The sequence below is a fragment of the Haliotis rubra genome, unplaced genomic scaffold (assembly GCF_003918875.1).
Source record: "Haliotis rubra isolate DU_JTF1 unplaced genomic scaffold, ASM391887v1 Scf136, whole genome shotgun sequence".
NCBI classification, from domain to species: domain Eukaryota; kingdom Metazoa; phylum Mollusca; class Gastropoda; order Lepetellida; family Haliotidae; genus Haliotis; species Haliotis rubra.
The window spans coordinates 723,898-738,346 of NW_025765292.1; the positions used below are offsets into that span (position 1 = coordinate 723,898).

The window sequence follows — 14,449 nt, forward strand, 5'->3', positions numbered from 1 at the left end:
TGACAAAATGATCTGTGCTATAGGTCTTTTGAGTAGTATGCATGGTGAGCCAGGTTTGACATTGGGTATGCCACACCTACCTATCATGTATATCATAAGTCTGACAGGTAATTGGCCTTTCTGTGTCTTTTGTCAGTGATCTGTGTTAAATGGATAAGCCTGCCAGGTAATCACTGAGCCAGTCTAAACAATTTGGCAGCATTGTATATTTTCTGAGTCATTCTGCAGCCTTTGACCTTATGGAATGATGCTCCAAGTGACTTGGATGTCACTCAACAGAGGTCAAGTAAGGGGCAAGAAGCCATGATCATTGTCACTGGCATAATGTTAGCTTCTTGAAATAACTTAGATGATCTGGAAAACAGGTGATGGAAGTCAGAAAATGCAGCGTAAAAGTCCTGTAGTTCCAACCACATTTTCGAAATGGTTAATGTATCTGTACAGCCTGGTAGTTTCATACTATTACTAAGCTATGATATAAGATGGTGCAGTCAGGCTGCGATAGTGAAACGTTCAGTTTGCTGAAACAAGTCCAGGATCCGGTTGTATCATTGCTTCATTAACTAATGTCAACAATAAACCCTAATGATATATTAAATCCTTAATTCATCATTAGTTAATGGCATCATTAAAAACGGTTGTATCAAACACTTATTAGCGTATCATTATCTAATGACGTCCTAATGTAAATATTTTCATTAAATTCAGGGATTCCCCTAATTTTTTCCCACAATTCCGCGCTGTAAACATGTAAGTGTTAATCTCGGTCGTCTGTCAAAATGGCATCTATAGGGCTAAACCTCGGAACAAAAACAAACATTTCGATTGCTGTGAAGAAACACGTCTAAATAATTCTGAAACGTTGCCGATAAACCTAGAATCGGTTGGGATGTTTTGGAATATACATGAACACTAACGCCAAAGTGAGCTTTCCGCCATATTGGATGGTGTTTACAAAATCAAGTTTCGCTAAGGCCAGTCATAATATGCCTATTACATCATGTATATTTCATATTCAGTTAAATATTCAGACAAATGCATCGCTGAATTCCTCATAGATTTTAGAATCAAATTCCAAATGGTCTTTGTCACTATAACCAAGTGTCTAAGAAAAAACGAAACATACTGGGTGTGAAAACGGGGTGTTGTGCTCATTACACAGCACTTGCTAGAAATATAATCAAAGCAAAAATCAGATTTTATACTGTGCAGCATTTTCTCAATTTTTAGACATCAGTTCGTCTATTCGTAGCATGCATGAGCTCAATATTTTTAGAATATGCACGGAAAGAGTATCGTGAGCAAGAACTAGAAAACTTAAAACAGATACAATACTGAAATTGATATATTCACACGAAAGTTCTGTGCAGCGTGGACGCCATGCAAGACGCAAAATCATGGAGAAACCATAGGCAATTATCGGCATTTCTGACATTTTCAATGAAAACAATGAAACAAACAACCATACGCATGATAGTCAGAATGTTTCCGATTACTTACATCATACATTTATGGTCAAAGGTTCCCTGTAAAATCGTGGGCACCCATATCCACGAAGCCGCCATTTCATGAGAAATCGGTCATCGGTAGTGATGTCATACATCAACATTGTTGGACATATGTGGCAATTTCTTTGAGGTGAAGGTCGGTTGAATAAGAGTAAACACAATCACACTGTCCTGCAGATTACACTTGTATTATTAATGTATACTTTGCGTATCGTTCACATATGGTTTCATGAAACTAATTTCATCATCAACATTTAGTATTTTAAACCTAAGTAAAACTGACATAATAAATATAAATGATTTATTTATTTCATGAAATGTATATATGCACACGTTTTTAAAGGATATGTCTTGTTCATTGAATTTGTTTATGTTGTGTTATAGACAAAACAATGGCGATAATCATTGGCCAGGTGCGCGCTTGTCACAAATGTTTTGAGTATCATTGTTTTCGATAATTCCGTGAACAAAACATCACGAAAATATTGTGTCCTTATTCACAGCAAATTCTCGCCAAGTGATCTGAGTTACAATGACTTAGTATTAAGCATACCGGAGTGAGGCCCCCTCATCTTTATAAGCTGCAGACCATTATGTAGCCATTTGACGCCATAGGGGAAAATCCATTTTCAACACATATTGCGAGTCACTTTTAAGATTGAGTGTATAACGCTATACATAAGCACACAAACTAATTTAACACATACCTATGTCATTCAGTTATCAGGCAGAATTTTGTTCGCCACACTTTCCGTAAAGATGCCAAATTGAAAATATAGTAGCACAGTACTTTTAAAGCAGAGAAATTTACTGTTTTTAATACATAACAAAATTAGGAGTAACATTCAGCAGTGTCTACTTTTCAAACTGAGTTTATACCATGCGATGCGACATTTAATACTCTACATTTCTGTGTAATTTTATAGCTGTATGTAGATCCAGTGCGGCGCAAACGAAATTCTGGCGCAGTGTTCACTTTTCCAGGAAGTTTAATGACGCTCTAATGATACCCCAGGACCTTCATTAAGTTAATGACGCACTAATGACAACAGAGCATCATTAAAACGTTAGTAAAACAGAATTTAATGATACATTAGTTAATGAATGTTGAATGGCACGTTAATGCTTCATTAAAGTTTGATACAACTGGGTCCAGTACACCTTCATCATCATTAGTGCCAAGGTAATTTTCTACATTCTCCACATCGCCGTTTTCTGTCAGGAAGAGCTGGAGTAACTTGCATAGTTCTGATAACACCATGTCATCTTCGTCGACAACAGCAACGTCAGCTAGAGTGGGGATGATGTTGACATAGTGACAACAGTTCTGAATTGTTGAGGCAGTAACTTCAGACCAGGCTGTTTTGATGAATCTCATTGGTCAGTTTAACTGTAGGATCACAAGTAGGATCAACAAGTAGGATCACATGATGACCACATGATGACCGTGTGACCGCATCTGTCTATCAAATGATCTCAGCCAATCAGAAAACATCTCCCATGTCATCCATTCCTTGGTGTTAAAGCGATATCAAACATACTTTTCTGGATTGAAGTCTTTACCTGAACACCTGGGACGTCTGGATTTGGCGATGACAAAGGGTTTGATCTTTACTGAGCCAGTTATGTTGACACACAAAGCGACGGTAATCCTGTTAATGATTAAAATCACAAACTCATGACTTGTTCAACTCGCAATGTATTAATTGCCATTGAAGTTTACACCAATAGTTACCATCGCTAGTTAGGCAATATGGCCGCCGTATGTACATCCGATGTAATGAAGCAAAAAACAAGTACAATTAGCTAATCCATTACCGATAATTGATGTTTGGAGTCGGAGACTGAAGCATCGGATTAATGAATTAACAATTGATGTCTTTATATAGTAAACAAGTTTGGTTACAATTTGCGTCTGTTCGGATGACGCGAGCATCGGATTATCGCGGACCGGACTAACGTGGCCTGACTGTACTTTTTGTTTCCCTGCCTTGTGCTCTGCAATACGGATTTACAACGAAGAGTAGTTGCCTGAAAGTCTGTATACTCGGTCTGAATGAGGTAACCACATTTTCTCAATCCTATTCACATGAAACGTTTATAACTAGAAGTGACAAAATCCTTTCCACATTCATAAGAAGTTCTATGCCAAAAGAGTTACAACCTTAGTTAACACATAGTTAACTGTGAATCAGTTTGTTCGTTTGAAACGAAGAAACAACAAGGTAATTTGATAACATTAATAGCTGTATTCAAAAATTATAATACTTTTACAAATTAATTAAATCAATACCACAAGATATTACAATGGATTACAAAATACAATGGCAGTACTAATTCTAAATACTTCAGTGAGTGAGTGAGTGAGTTTAGTTTTAAGCCTACCTCAGCAATATTCCAGCTATATGGCAGCCGTCGGTAAATAATCAAGTCTGGACCAGACAATCCAGTGATCAACAACATAAGCATAGATCTGCGCAATTGGGAACCAATGACATGTGTCAACCAAGTCAGCGAGCCTGACCACCCGATCCTGTTAGTCGCCTCTTACGACAAGCATGGGTTACTGAAGGCCAATATTCTAACCCGGACCTTCCCCGGTCAAATATTATAGCAGTATCGACAGAGGTGGTTATATTAACCTCACCACATCAATAATGAAGTTTAAAAAAATGGGGGTAGGCAGAGTATAGAGGGTAAGAATGATGTAAAGTGGCAAGAGTTAACTCCCCTTATGTACCTCCAGAACACCCTGGGTCAGAATATAACAGAAGACTCACAGGGTTGTAGTACCTTCCAGAACTCGGTGTAAATGTAGCACAAGTCTAATTATAGCACACCAATGGCCTTTACTGACTGTCCACACAATGTATTACACTTGGAGCATTGTTAAACAATGAATAACATTGCCACATATAATGATCCACATGTTTGTCCGGGTGCCTGACCACTTGATTCTTTGACTGTTTATTGTTCAACACAACACTAAGCAATATTCAAGCTATATGATGGCGGTGTGTAAATAGTAATGTCTGGATGGGATAATCTAGAAATTGACGCTATGAGCATTAATGTGTTAGGATCACATGCACTAACTAGCATGACCTTAGTTTTCATCTCACAACAAGCATGGTTTTCTCAAGACCAATTTCAACCTGGATTGTATTGGTATCCAAGTCCATGAAGTCGTCCCAGCGCAGATTGCCAGGAAATTCAGGCATGTGTGTTGCTGAACATATTTGAATTGAATTATAGCATGTGCAAAAGCAGGTTAGATATTGTACATATTTTTAGCTTTGGTGCTGCTATGCCCTTTGAGCTTCTCAAACACTGTTACAGGAAAGAACAGGTATCAGCTAAAATTGGATTCTTTAAACTAGTTCTAAGGAAGGTTTCTAAGCATCATTTAGCTTCAACTGTGTGAAGAGGGCTTTGAATAGGACCATCTGAGAGTCCAGTTACACATTCTAATTTGTTCTCTGATAGGAAAAGTGGCTCTGAGTAGTTATCTGAAGAGGTAAAATGATGCAAAAAAGGTGACGCACAATCATAAGTGTGTAGCGTAATGGTTTTTGCTTTAAAACATGAACAAGAGTTTATTGCTTAATAGACAAAACTGTAATCTAATCTGTTTCATATTTTTGAGAGGTATGAGACCAAGGAAAGTCCAAAAGGACCAAAAATAAGAAGTTAAAATAATTCTTACATGAGTATTTAGTTTCAAGTAACCATAGTAACACAGAGTAAATTATGCGCAGTTATGCAAGGCTATGATGTAGAGCAGTCAGGACAGAAGTTATGCACTGAGTCAGCTATCATTGCAACATAACAAAAGCTGCCTGTTGTACATGTTGAGTGATATATTCCATACAGTATGATAGCTACTTGGACATCCTTGTCTCACTAGATCTTTGCACATGTCAGCCATCTTTGTTAATCTGAAGTTAAAGAATGCCTGACTTTGTGGTGAATTTTGACAGGATTTATCTTGATTTGTATTTCGTGATATCTTTATTGTTTCAGTACAGTAGAAATACAGTGATGATAATTAGCTAGATAGACAAGGTTGGTGATGACTGGTGATGTGGTGGTATTGTGTTTGTAGGAGTCATTCCACACATGATATCCTTAACTTGTCATCTTTTGAATGTGTTAACCTCTTCGGTCTTGTGAAGAAGGTGCCCAACCTTTGATCAGAAGGTCCACAGTTTGAATCGTATCATGGGACTCAGATTGCATGGCCACCACAATGGTCACCCGCAGGGGACTGAGCACATTCATGTTAAACTTGAGTGAAGCAAGCCTCAGTTTCCCACTATGGGACATGACTTCTATTGATGGGGTAGTATGTGGTATGGTGTTGAGTCATATGATACATGATCTTCTTACCTTGCCATATTGTAACCAGGTTATTAGGGCTGCGCAATATAACCGGTTTACCGGTATATACCGGTATATACCGGTTCAGACATGAAAACGATACGTATTGCGATACGCTGATTAAAAAACGGTATTTTGACATGCATTCGAAAAGACTTTGTAACACTCGGAAATCTTCGGATATTTCCGTTTTATAAATTGTTCCTTTCCTTTTTTTATTTGTGCCAAATATTATGTACATTTTTATTTTGTCATGATTAAAAGTTTTTATTAAAGCTTAATCAAGCATGGTGATTTTGTTGTGTTTTTGCTTTTTAAATCGATTAACTCGATTATAAGTATTTTTTTGTTAAAAAGCAACTTCCTGCAATATATTGCAATACATATCGCAATATATGCTTTCGCATCGCAATATATTGCAATATGAAAATTCTCTGCAATACCCAGCCCTACAGGTTATATACTTTGGTGATGTGGATAAGGTGCCCAACCTTTCATCGAAAGGAATCAAAATTGTGTGGCTGCAACATTTCGTTTTGGACATGATGTAGTGTTGGTCATCATTAATCTGTCATCATCATCAGCGTCATCAACATCACCAGCATCATTTGGCAAAAAAGTGTGATGCCTAGGCTTGGCAAACAAGCATAACTTGTTGTAGTGTGTGGTCCACCGTATATACCACAGTTGGCTTTCAGCCATGAAAGTTAGCCGATACTGCTTAAGTGCCAGGACAGTCAACTTAGTCTTTGAATTACCTGCTAACACTGTTCAACATTGTACCAGGTGTTCTGTAGTCATGAGCATGTCATATTTCTATGAAGTGGGATGTACAAAATATTTCTTTGGTAAGATATATTTGAGGCAGATCTGCATAAACCCTAGAAACAAGGAAGTAGGATACTGTGTATTCATGTTCTGCATACTTTACAAATTCTTTCTTCTCGTGTGTTTTGTATTTTGTCATCATGAATGTATGTATAAATTATGAGAACTACACCAAGATAATGCCTGAAAACACTTATTAACTGTAATATACTGTATGAAACACATTAAAACTGTGAATATTACAGCATTTTTAGCTCATCTGTTACAGAGGCATGCTAGTCTTTTCATATATCCATTTTATTCAGAACAAGAACTCTCTTTTAAAACGATCAAACTATGCTGTGATACAGACCCTGAAACAAAGTCTATAACAGTTGGAAAGTCTAGATTACTTGTAGTTTTTTAAAGAGAGATATTCCCTGGGGTCCTCATTACCTTTTGTTAAAATAATTACCCCCCTTATAGACGGTCATATACAGTAAGCAACGATTGTTTTGAGTAAAACCGATGTCAGTCTATGGTTGTACTGTGGTATGGTCTCAGCTCTGGCTCATTGTCCTTCATCGTTCTACATTGGCAGTTTGACATAATGATTTTCCAGTTCCTTTCAGTGTTGCCAGAACATATTATCCATAATGAACATTTTATTGAGGGTAATGACTGGAAACAACTGATGGGTTGGATAAAACTGAATGTTTAACTACTAAAAAAAAAGTGTACCAGCATGCCTACCGGAATGTTAATTTCTAATTTTTGTTTTTGTATCCACATAATGGTTCTGTTTTTTCAGGTCACTTGACTTGTTTGTTGTTTCTCTTCTTTATTAAAGTGTCATGCCAGTTGATCTAGCGTACTGATCTGTAAGACTTCTGGGGTGGTCAGGTAGCCTAGTGGTTAAAGCGTTCACTCGTATGCCAAAGGCCTGGGGTCAATTCCCAACAAAGGTACAATGTGTGAAGCCCATTTCTGGTGTCTCCTGCCGTGATATTGCTGGAATATTGCTAAAACCATACTCAGTCAGTTTAAGACTTCTTATTGGATGTAATTACAGTTTCAATGTCCAGAACCTGTGCTCTGTACTCTGGAACACACTCCCCATCTCTTTAAAGTCAGCATCATGTAATAAGGCCTTTTGCAAAGAACACCACTTTCAAGCTTCTGTAAATGCTTCTATGTAAAGCCTCTGTCGGCAGCATTAGCTAGAACTCAGCTCTATGTGAGCAGATTATTACTTTTGTTGTTAAAAGTTGGAAAGTACAATATTGACAAATGTTATGGATAAAAACTTCTTTTATTTTGTGAGTGCGATGTTTCGATACAGATTCTTGTACTGTTTCTGGCAAGCTGTCACTCATGAAATAAAAGAAGTTGTTATCCGTGAAGTTTGTCAGTATTGCACTTTTGTTATTGTGAAGAATGAAGGAACTACTTTGAGTCTAAGCGAGTGTTTCTGAGTACAGTGTAGACAAAGACAAGCTGTGACTTAGCCACAAGACAAAAGCCAAGATTTAGCAAATGTATTTTTGGTCCAGTAAAAAGATTAGTTCATGAAATTCGTATAATCCAAATGTTTGAATCATAGATTTGCCTTTATAAAGTTTATTGGCCTGTGAGAACCATATCTGTGTTTTTGTGTTTCACTTATGTGGTAAATTTGTACAATTTGCATCACTTGGAGCTTTCTTCACATATAAAGGTGACATCACATGATGTAACTGAATACTGTACATTGTGTGTTAAACGTGTTCAGAGTGGCATTCACACTCACTATATTGCTTGGCTTGGACACTGTTCATTCACACTGGTCTAATGCTTTGTCTTGGAAACTAGGGGCGGTGGGGTAGCCTAATGGTTAAAGCGTTGGCTCGTCACGCCGAAGACCCGGGTTCGAATCACCACATGGGTACAATGTGTGAAGCCCATTTCTGGTGTCCCTCGCCGTGATGTTGCTGGAATATTGCTAAAAGCGGCGTAAAACCAAACTCAGTCAATCAGTCAGTCAGTCTTAGAAACTATATAATATTGATAGAAACAAATAGATTCATTTAAATTTAAATTTAAAAAAGGAAGCCCCAGTGAGTTGAGGCCTGAGGAAATCTAGGCTTGCTTCAATTGGGGCTTTAGCATTGCAGAGAGGGCTGGGCAGGAGGGAAAATAATGCGTTTCTGTGTCCAGAGACAGACTGTATTCACACATATATACTGTCCTTATTTTCTGAAATTCAGAAGTATTTTATTATTGTATTGATCATGCTCACAGCAGTCATGAAATAAGTATGAAGCCTTTTTTGTGTTTATTAGTTCTGTTATCAGAAAATAATAATAGCTGGAGGTTTTTCTACCATCTATTGGCCTTTAGAACCCATAGATACATCCATGCTCATTATACTTACATAGCTGGAGGTTTGGTTTCCTATCACAGGGACGTGTTGGCCTCTAGATACTGACAGACATCCCTTCTCACTATATTCACACAGCTCAATATTTCATCACTGATTCATTTCATTCCAGTGAGACGTTTATCAATGCCAAGTTCAATTCAAGTCCAACAGCAGGTAAATGGTAGAATTTTTTCAGTCACAAGATGGTCCAACCATGATAACTGGCATGCATGTTTCCTAGGACTGGGTTTGTCTTGTACTTCCTGTTATATAACTTCTATAGATATATGACAAGGGCTCTGGGAAGTCACCCTTCAAACCATGACATGAACCTTTGGGTTGTTATTGTAGGGAACTCAACTTTCAAAATTTCCAAAGGTACTCAGTTTTATGAACACCTGTCACATGGTTCAAGTCCAGGTCACTGGATCCTTTACTCATTTTTGGTTTCCACGCTAGAACAAACATAGGGCTGATTTGGTCAGGATTAATGACGTAGAGGCCATGTGTTACAAGAATATATTTGGTTTAAGACAGTGAATGTGTCATATGTTATTAGAAAGTTCATTTAGAAATCTTGTGTGTATAAAATTAGACTAGGCCTCCTGGGTCAACACGAACATGTTAACACTTTCAGCTTTAAAATGGGCTTCTGTACACTGGTGTACCAGAAATGTGGAATATTCAGTTGTGTTTTCAGTGAAGAAATGTAATGTTTTGATCATGCTAACGCTATTCTTACTCTGTGTGTTTATCCCCATTTGTGTGAATATTATAATTACATTTGTTTGAAAGTAAATTTTAAAATCAATTTTGAAAATGCTGACTTAATATTTTCTGAATAACGGTGTATCGGCACGTTACTCTCAGACGTCAAGAAGGACATTGTGTTGACATTCCATTCGTGGGAATGTCAGATCTCTTCATTTGCCTGCTTACATTATTCAATATTTTTCAAGGCAAACATGGCCTTGTGCAAATATTATTTTAAGGCATGACTAAGTTACTGCATTATTCATGGTGAATGTGGATCCCTGAAGATATTGGCTCTGGTGATGGCTGTTGTAGTCCCGTCACGTTGGCTGTATTTACTCAGTCATCATACATGACCTGATGCAGTAAATGCTTTGTTCACAACTCAGAAAAGTGTGATGTCATTTTCAGTATTTCAACCGTATGCTGGGTTTGTAAAAGAAATTTGATCTTTTATTTGTTTATGACATGCTGGAATCATATTTTCAATTTAGGTTTTACTTTAAGTTCAGAAAAAGATTAAATCAGGCTAATCAAGTGAGGTTTGGAGACTGTTAGCTTTTATGATGAAGAGTTTTTTCCATAATGATTCTCCTCATATCCATATCTTGAGTAAATTCCTCTGTCTACCAGCAGATTAGCTGCTGCAAGGTGGAGCTTACATTGTTGTGTCACACCTCGAGTAGTGGCAGGTGTCGGACCTTCTCACGTTGGCTTCCTTCACTCAACAGATATGCTTAGTGTGCATGCATTTCATCATCTTCCCATGTTTATTTTAGACAGTCTTCCTTTTAGAGATGCTTTTGTTCACTTACTTTGGTCTCATGGAAATTCACCGTCAGGTGATATGTTTATCATGACTGGTGTCAGATGATTGTGATACTGTTTATCAACTGCAGTCAGCTCTGGGCATTGGAGATGAAATAATCTGATCTAACTGGATATTTTATCAATATGAAAATGTCCTAATGTAAATATCACTTCAAACTCAACATTTTTTCGTTTGAAGTTGATATCAGTAGCAGTTTATCTAGACTTGCTCAGAGGCTGATATCTCAGCTAGTAGTTCACAGCAGAAAACGTAATAAAACAATATTCCCCTTGCACATTAGTATCATTGCATTAAAAGTCAAGACTTGGTAGAGTTACCTTGTATTTCATTTATAACAGGACCAATATAGAGGAAGAGGCTTTGTTTCACATCATTGCCCTAGATACCATGTTACAATTCCTTGGAATTTGAGAACAGAAAACTATGTAAAGATTTTTGTTTACTTTGCCTGCTAAGGGCACTTACTTTGTAATTCAAGGTAAATTTCTGATTAGAGAGATAAAAAGATAAATGCAGAAGAAAATTCCAGAGATGTCTATTGAAATCAGAATGTCCCACATGCTTTATATGAATTAAAAGCCCCAAGGCAGTCATTTTGGTTATTATCATTTTAAATAATGCATTGCATTTATCATACTGTCTCATATTTGTAGTGCACTGTTAGATATAACATTATCTTTTCTGTTTCAGGCTGGTCCTCACATGCTTGTAGCTCCCCGTCCTCCCAGCAAGCCCATCACATCCTATCTCAGGTTCTCTAAGAAGGTACATTGTAGCCCATCACATCCTATCTCAGGTTCTCTAAGAAGGTACATTGTAGTCCATCACATCCTGTCTCAGGTTCTCTAAGAAGGTACAATGTAGCCATCACATCCTATCTCAGGTTCTCTAAGAAGGTACAATGTAGCCATCACATCCTATCTCAGGTTCTCTATGAAGGTACATCTCAGGTTCTCTAAGAAGGTACATTGTAGTCTATCACATCCTATCTCAGGTTCTCTATGAAGGTACATCTCAGGTTCTCTAAGAAGGTACATTGTAGTCCATCACATCCTATCTCAGGTTCTCTATGAAGGTACATCTCAGGTTCTCTAAGAAGGTACATTGTAGTCCATCACATCCTATCTCAGGTTCTCTAAGAAGGTACATTGTAGCCATCACATCCTATCTCAGGTTTTGTAAGAAGGTACATAATAGTCCATCACATCCTGTCTCAGGTTCTCTATGAAGGTACATTGTAGCCCATCACATCCTATCTCAGGTTCTCTAAGAAGGTACATCTCAGGTTCTCTATGAAGGTACATTGGCTCCAGATCCTATTTTTCAACATCAGGAGATAATGCATGCTCCTTATTTTTTCAATATAGGAGTACTGGAAAAACCTTTAAGAGTACATTTAGAGTACTGAATGGAAATTAGTAATCAGTATTCTTGTGTTTCATTTGGTATATGCACCACAACATTGCTACTCTTGTGTAAACAGGTCAATAAACAATAAAACAATACTCTTTCATATAAATACGCCTGTAAATGATTCTAAGACCATTACACCATTGCTGTGGTGCGATTCTGCTACGTTTTCAGAAATTATTTCCCACCATATCGTGCATATTTTTTTATCCATACATACGTCGATCTGGCCCTTATCTGGAGCCCTGAAGGTACATCTCAGGTTCTCTAAGAAGGTACAATGTAGCCCATCACATCCTCAGGTTCTCTAAGAAGGTACATCTCAGGTTCTCTATGAAGGTACATTGTAACCCATCACATCCTATCTCAGGTTCTCTATGAAGGTACATCTCAGGTTCTCTATGAAGGTACATTGTAGCCCATCACATCCTATCTCAGGTTCTCTAAGAAGGTACATCTCAGGTTCTCTATGAAGGTACATTGTAGCCCATCACATCCTATCTCAGGTTCTCTATGAAGGTACATCTCAGGTTCTCTATGAAGGTACATTGTAACCCATCACATCCTATCTCAGGTTTTCTATGAAGGTACATGTCAGGTTCTGTAAGAAGGTACATTATAGTCCATCACATCCTATCTCAGGTCCTCTATGAAGGTACATCTCAGATTCTGTAAGAAGAGTACATTATAGTCCATCACATCCTGTCTCATATTCTCTGAAGGGTTAATCTCAGGTTCTGTAAGAAGTTACATTATAGTCCATCACATCCTATCTCAGGTTCTCTATGAAGGTACATCTCAGGTTCTGTAAGAAAGTACATTATAGTCCCATCACATCCTATCTCAGGTTCTCTATGAAGGTACATCTCAGGTTCTGTAAGAAGTATACATTATAGTCCATCACATCCTATCTCAGGTTCTCTATGAAGGTACTTCTCAGGTTCTGTAAGAAGTTACATTATAGTCCATCACATCCTATCTCAGGTTCTCTATGAAGGTACATCTCAGGTTCTGTAAGAAGTTACATTATAGTCCATCACATCCTATCTCAGGTTCTCTATGAAGGTACATCTCCTATCTCAGATTCTGTATGAAGGTACATTATAGTCCATCACATCCTATCTCATATTCTCTATGAAGGTACATCTCACGTTCTGTAAGAAGTTACATTATAGTCCATCACATCCTATCTCAGGTTCTCTATGAAGGTACATCTCAGGTTCTGTAAGAAAGTACATTATAGTCCATCACATCCTATCTCAGGTTCTCTATGAAGGTACATCTCAGGTTCTCTAAGAAGGTACATTGTAGTCCATCACATCCTATCTCAGGTTCTCTATGAAGGTACATCTCAGGTTCTGTAAGAAAGTACATTGTAGTCCATCACATCCTATCTCAGGTTCTCTATGAAGGTACATCTCAGGTTCTTTAAGAAAGTACATTATAGTCCATCACATCCTATCTCAGGTTCTCTAAATTTTTCCTTATCCTGACTCATGCTCTTTTGCTTGTCTTCTTCTTCTTGTAACATAGTGGAACACTTGTATCTCCCTAATTGAAGCTCCCTTCAATGTAAAATCACTAATTAGTACTCAGCACGAAGTTACCTCCCTTCCACAAGCTGAACGAGGGCCACCTCCACCCATGTGCCTCACTCTCCTTCTTCGCCCAGTGAGCTGGACGGAGAGCACCTTGTGTCTCCCGACACACTATATCCTTTGATTATATTTAGTTAGTTACCTCGTATAGACATCTATAGAGGTTTAGCTAGTATCCTTCAACAATTATATATTGATATTTAGTCGTGTTTCTACTGTTTATTCACGGGACGCCGTTTTGTTTCAGTGGATTACGCTTGATAAAAATTCTGTTCTGTTGCAGATTACGCTTTTTATTCTGCTGCTGATCCGCATTTAATATGCCCTAGTTGTACTCGCGCCATGTTCATTTTATTCACGCTTGCAGTTGCGGTACTAATTTATCCATTTCTGCCTTTAATAAATAATTACTTTGCGCTTGAGACGCCGCAGCAGATAGGTCGCTGCATGCAGAGTCTAGCCATGACTGATACACCTGAACCCCTCGCCAGTCTACTGCTGTTGGTCGACCCCGCCCCGCCTGGTGTTCCGCTTAGAGTGGTGGAGAGGCGCGGGGACGAGTCCGGGGCCGCCCCAAGAAGCGCCCCTGCTTCCCCAGACATCCCATCGCCGCAGCCGAAGACTAGAGTTTTTCTACTGCATCTCAACGCCGACCTCTGAGGGGAAATCAACGGTCTACTTGAACTTTCTCAGCCGAGATTGTTCCTGCCGCAGATTTGGGCCTGTATGATGATCAGCCATCATCATACCTGATGTACAT

General features: G+C 38.2%; 1 protein-coding gene across 5 annotated transcripts in view; it reads left to right on the forward strand.

The window, feature by feature from the left end:
* Positions 1–14,449, forward strand: part of LOC124268062 — a 133,663-nt gene that overhangs the window by 50,291 nt on the left and 68,923 nt on the right. For 3 of the 5 annotated variants that reach the window (XM_046703072.1, XM_046703074.1, XM_046703073.1), the window contains exons 3-4: positions 9,227–9,270; positions 11,372–11,446. In XM_046703072.1, the coding sequence (XP_046559028.1) occupies positions 9,227–9,270; positions 11,372–11,446 (119 nt within the window). Of the gene's footprint in view, positions 1–9,226; positions 9,271–11,371; positions 11,447–12,513; positions 12,543–14,449 lie in introns of those variants that run through there. The other 2 variants (XM_046703075.1, XM_046703077.1) reach the window with 2 other exon arrangements.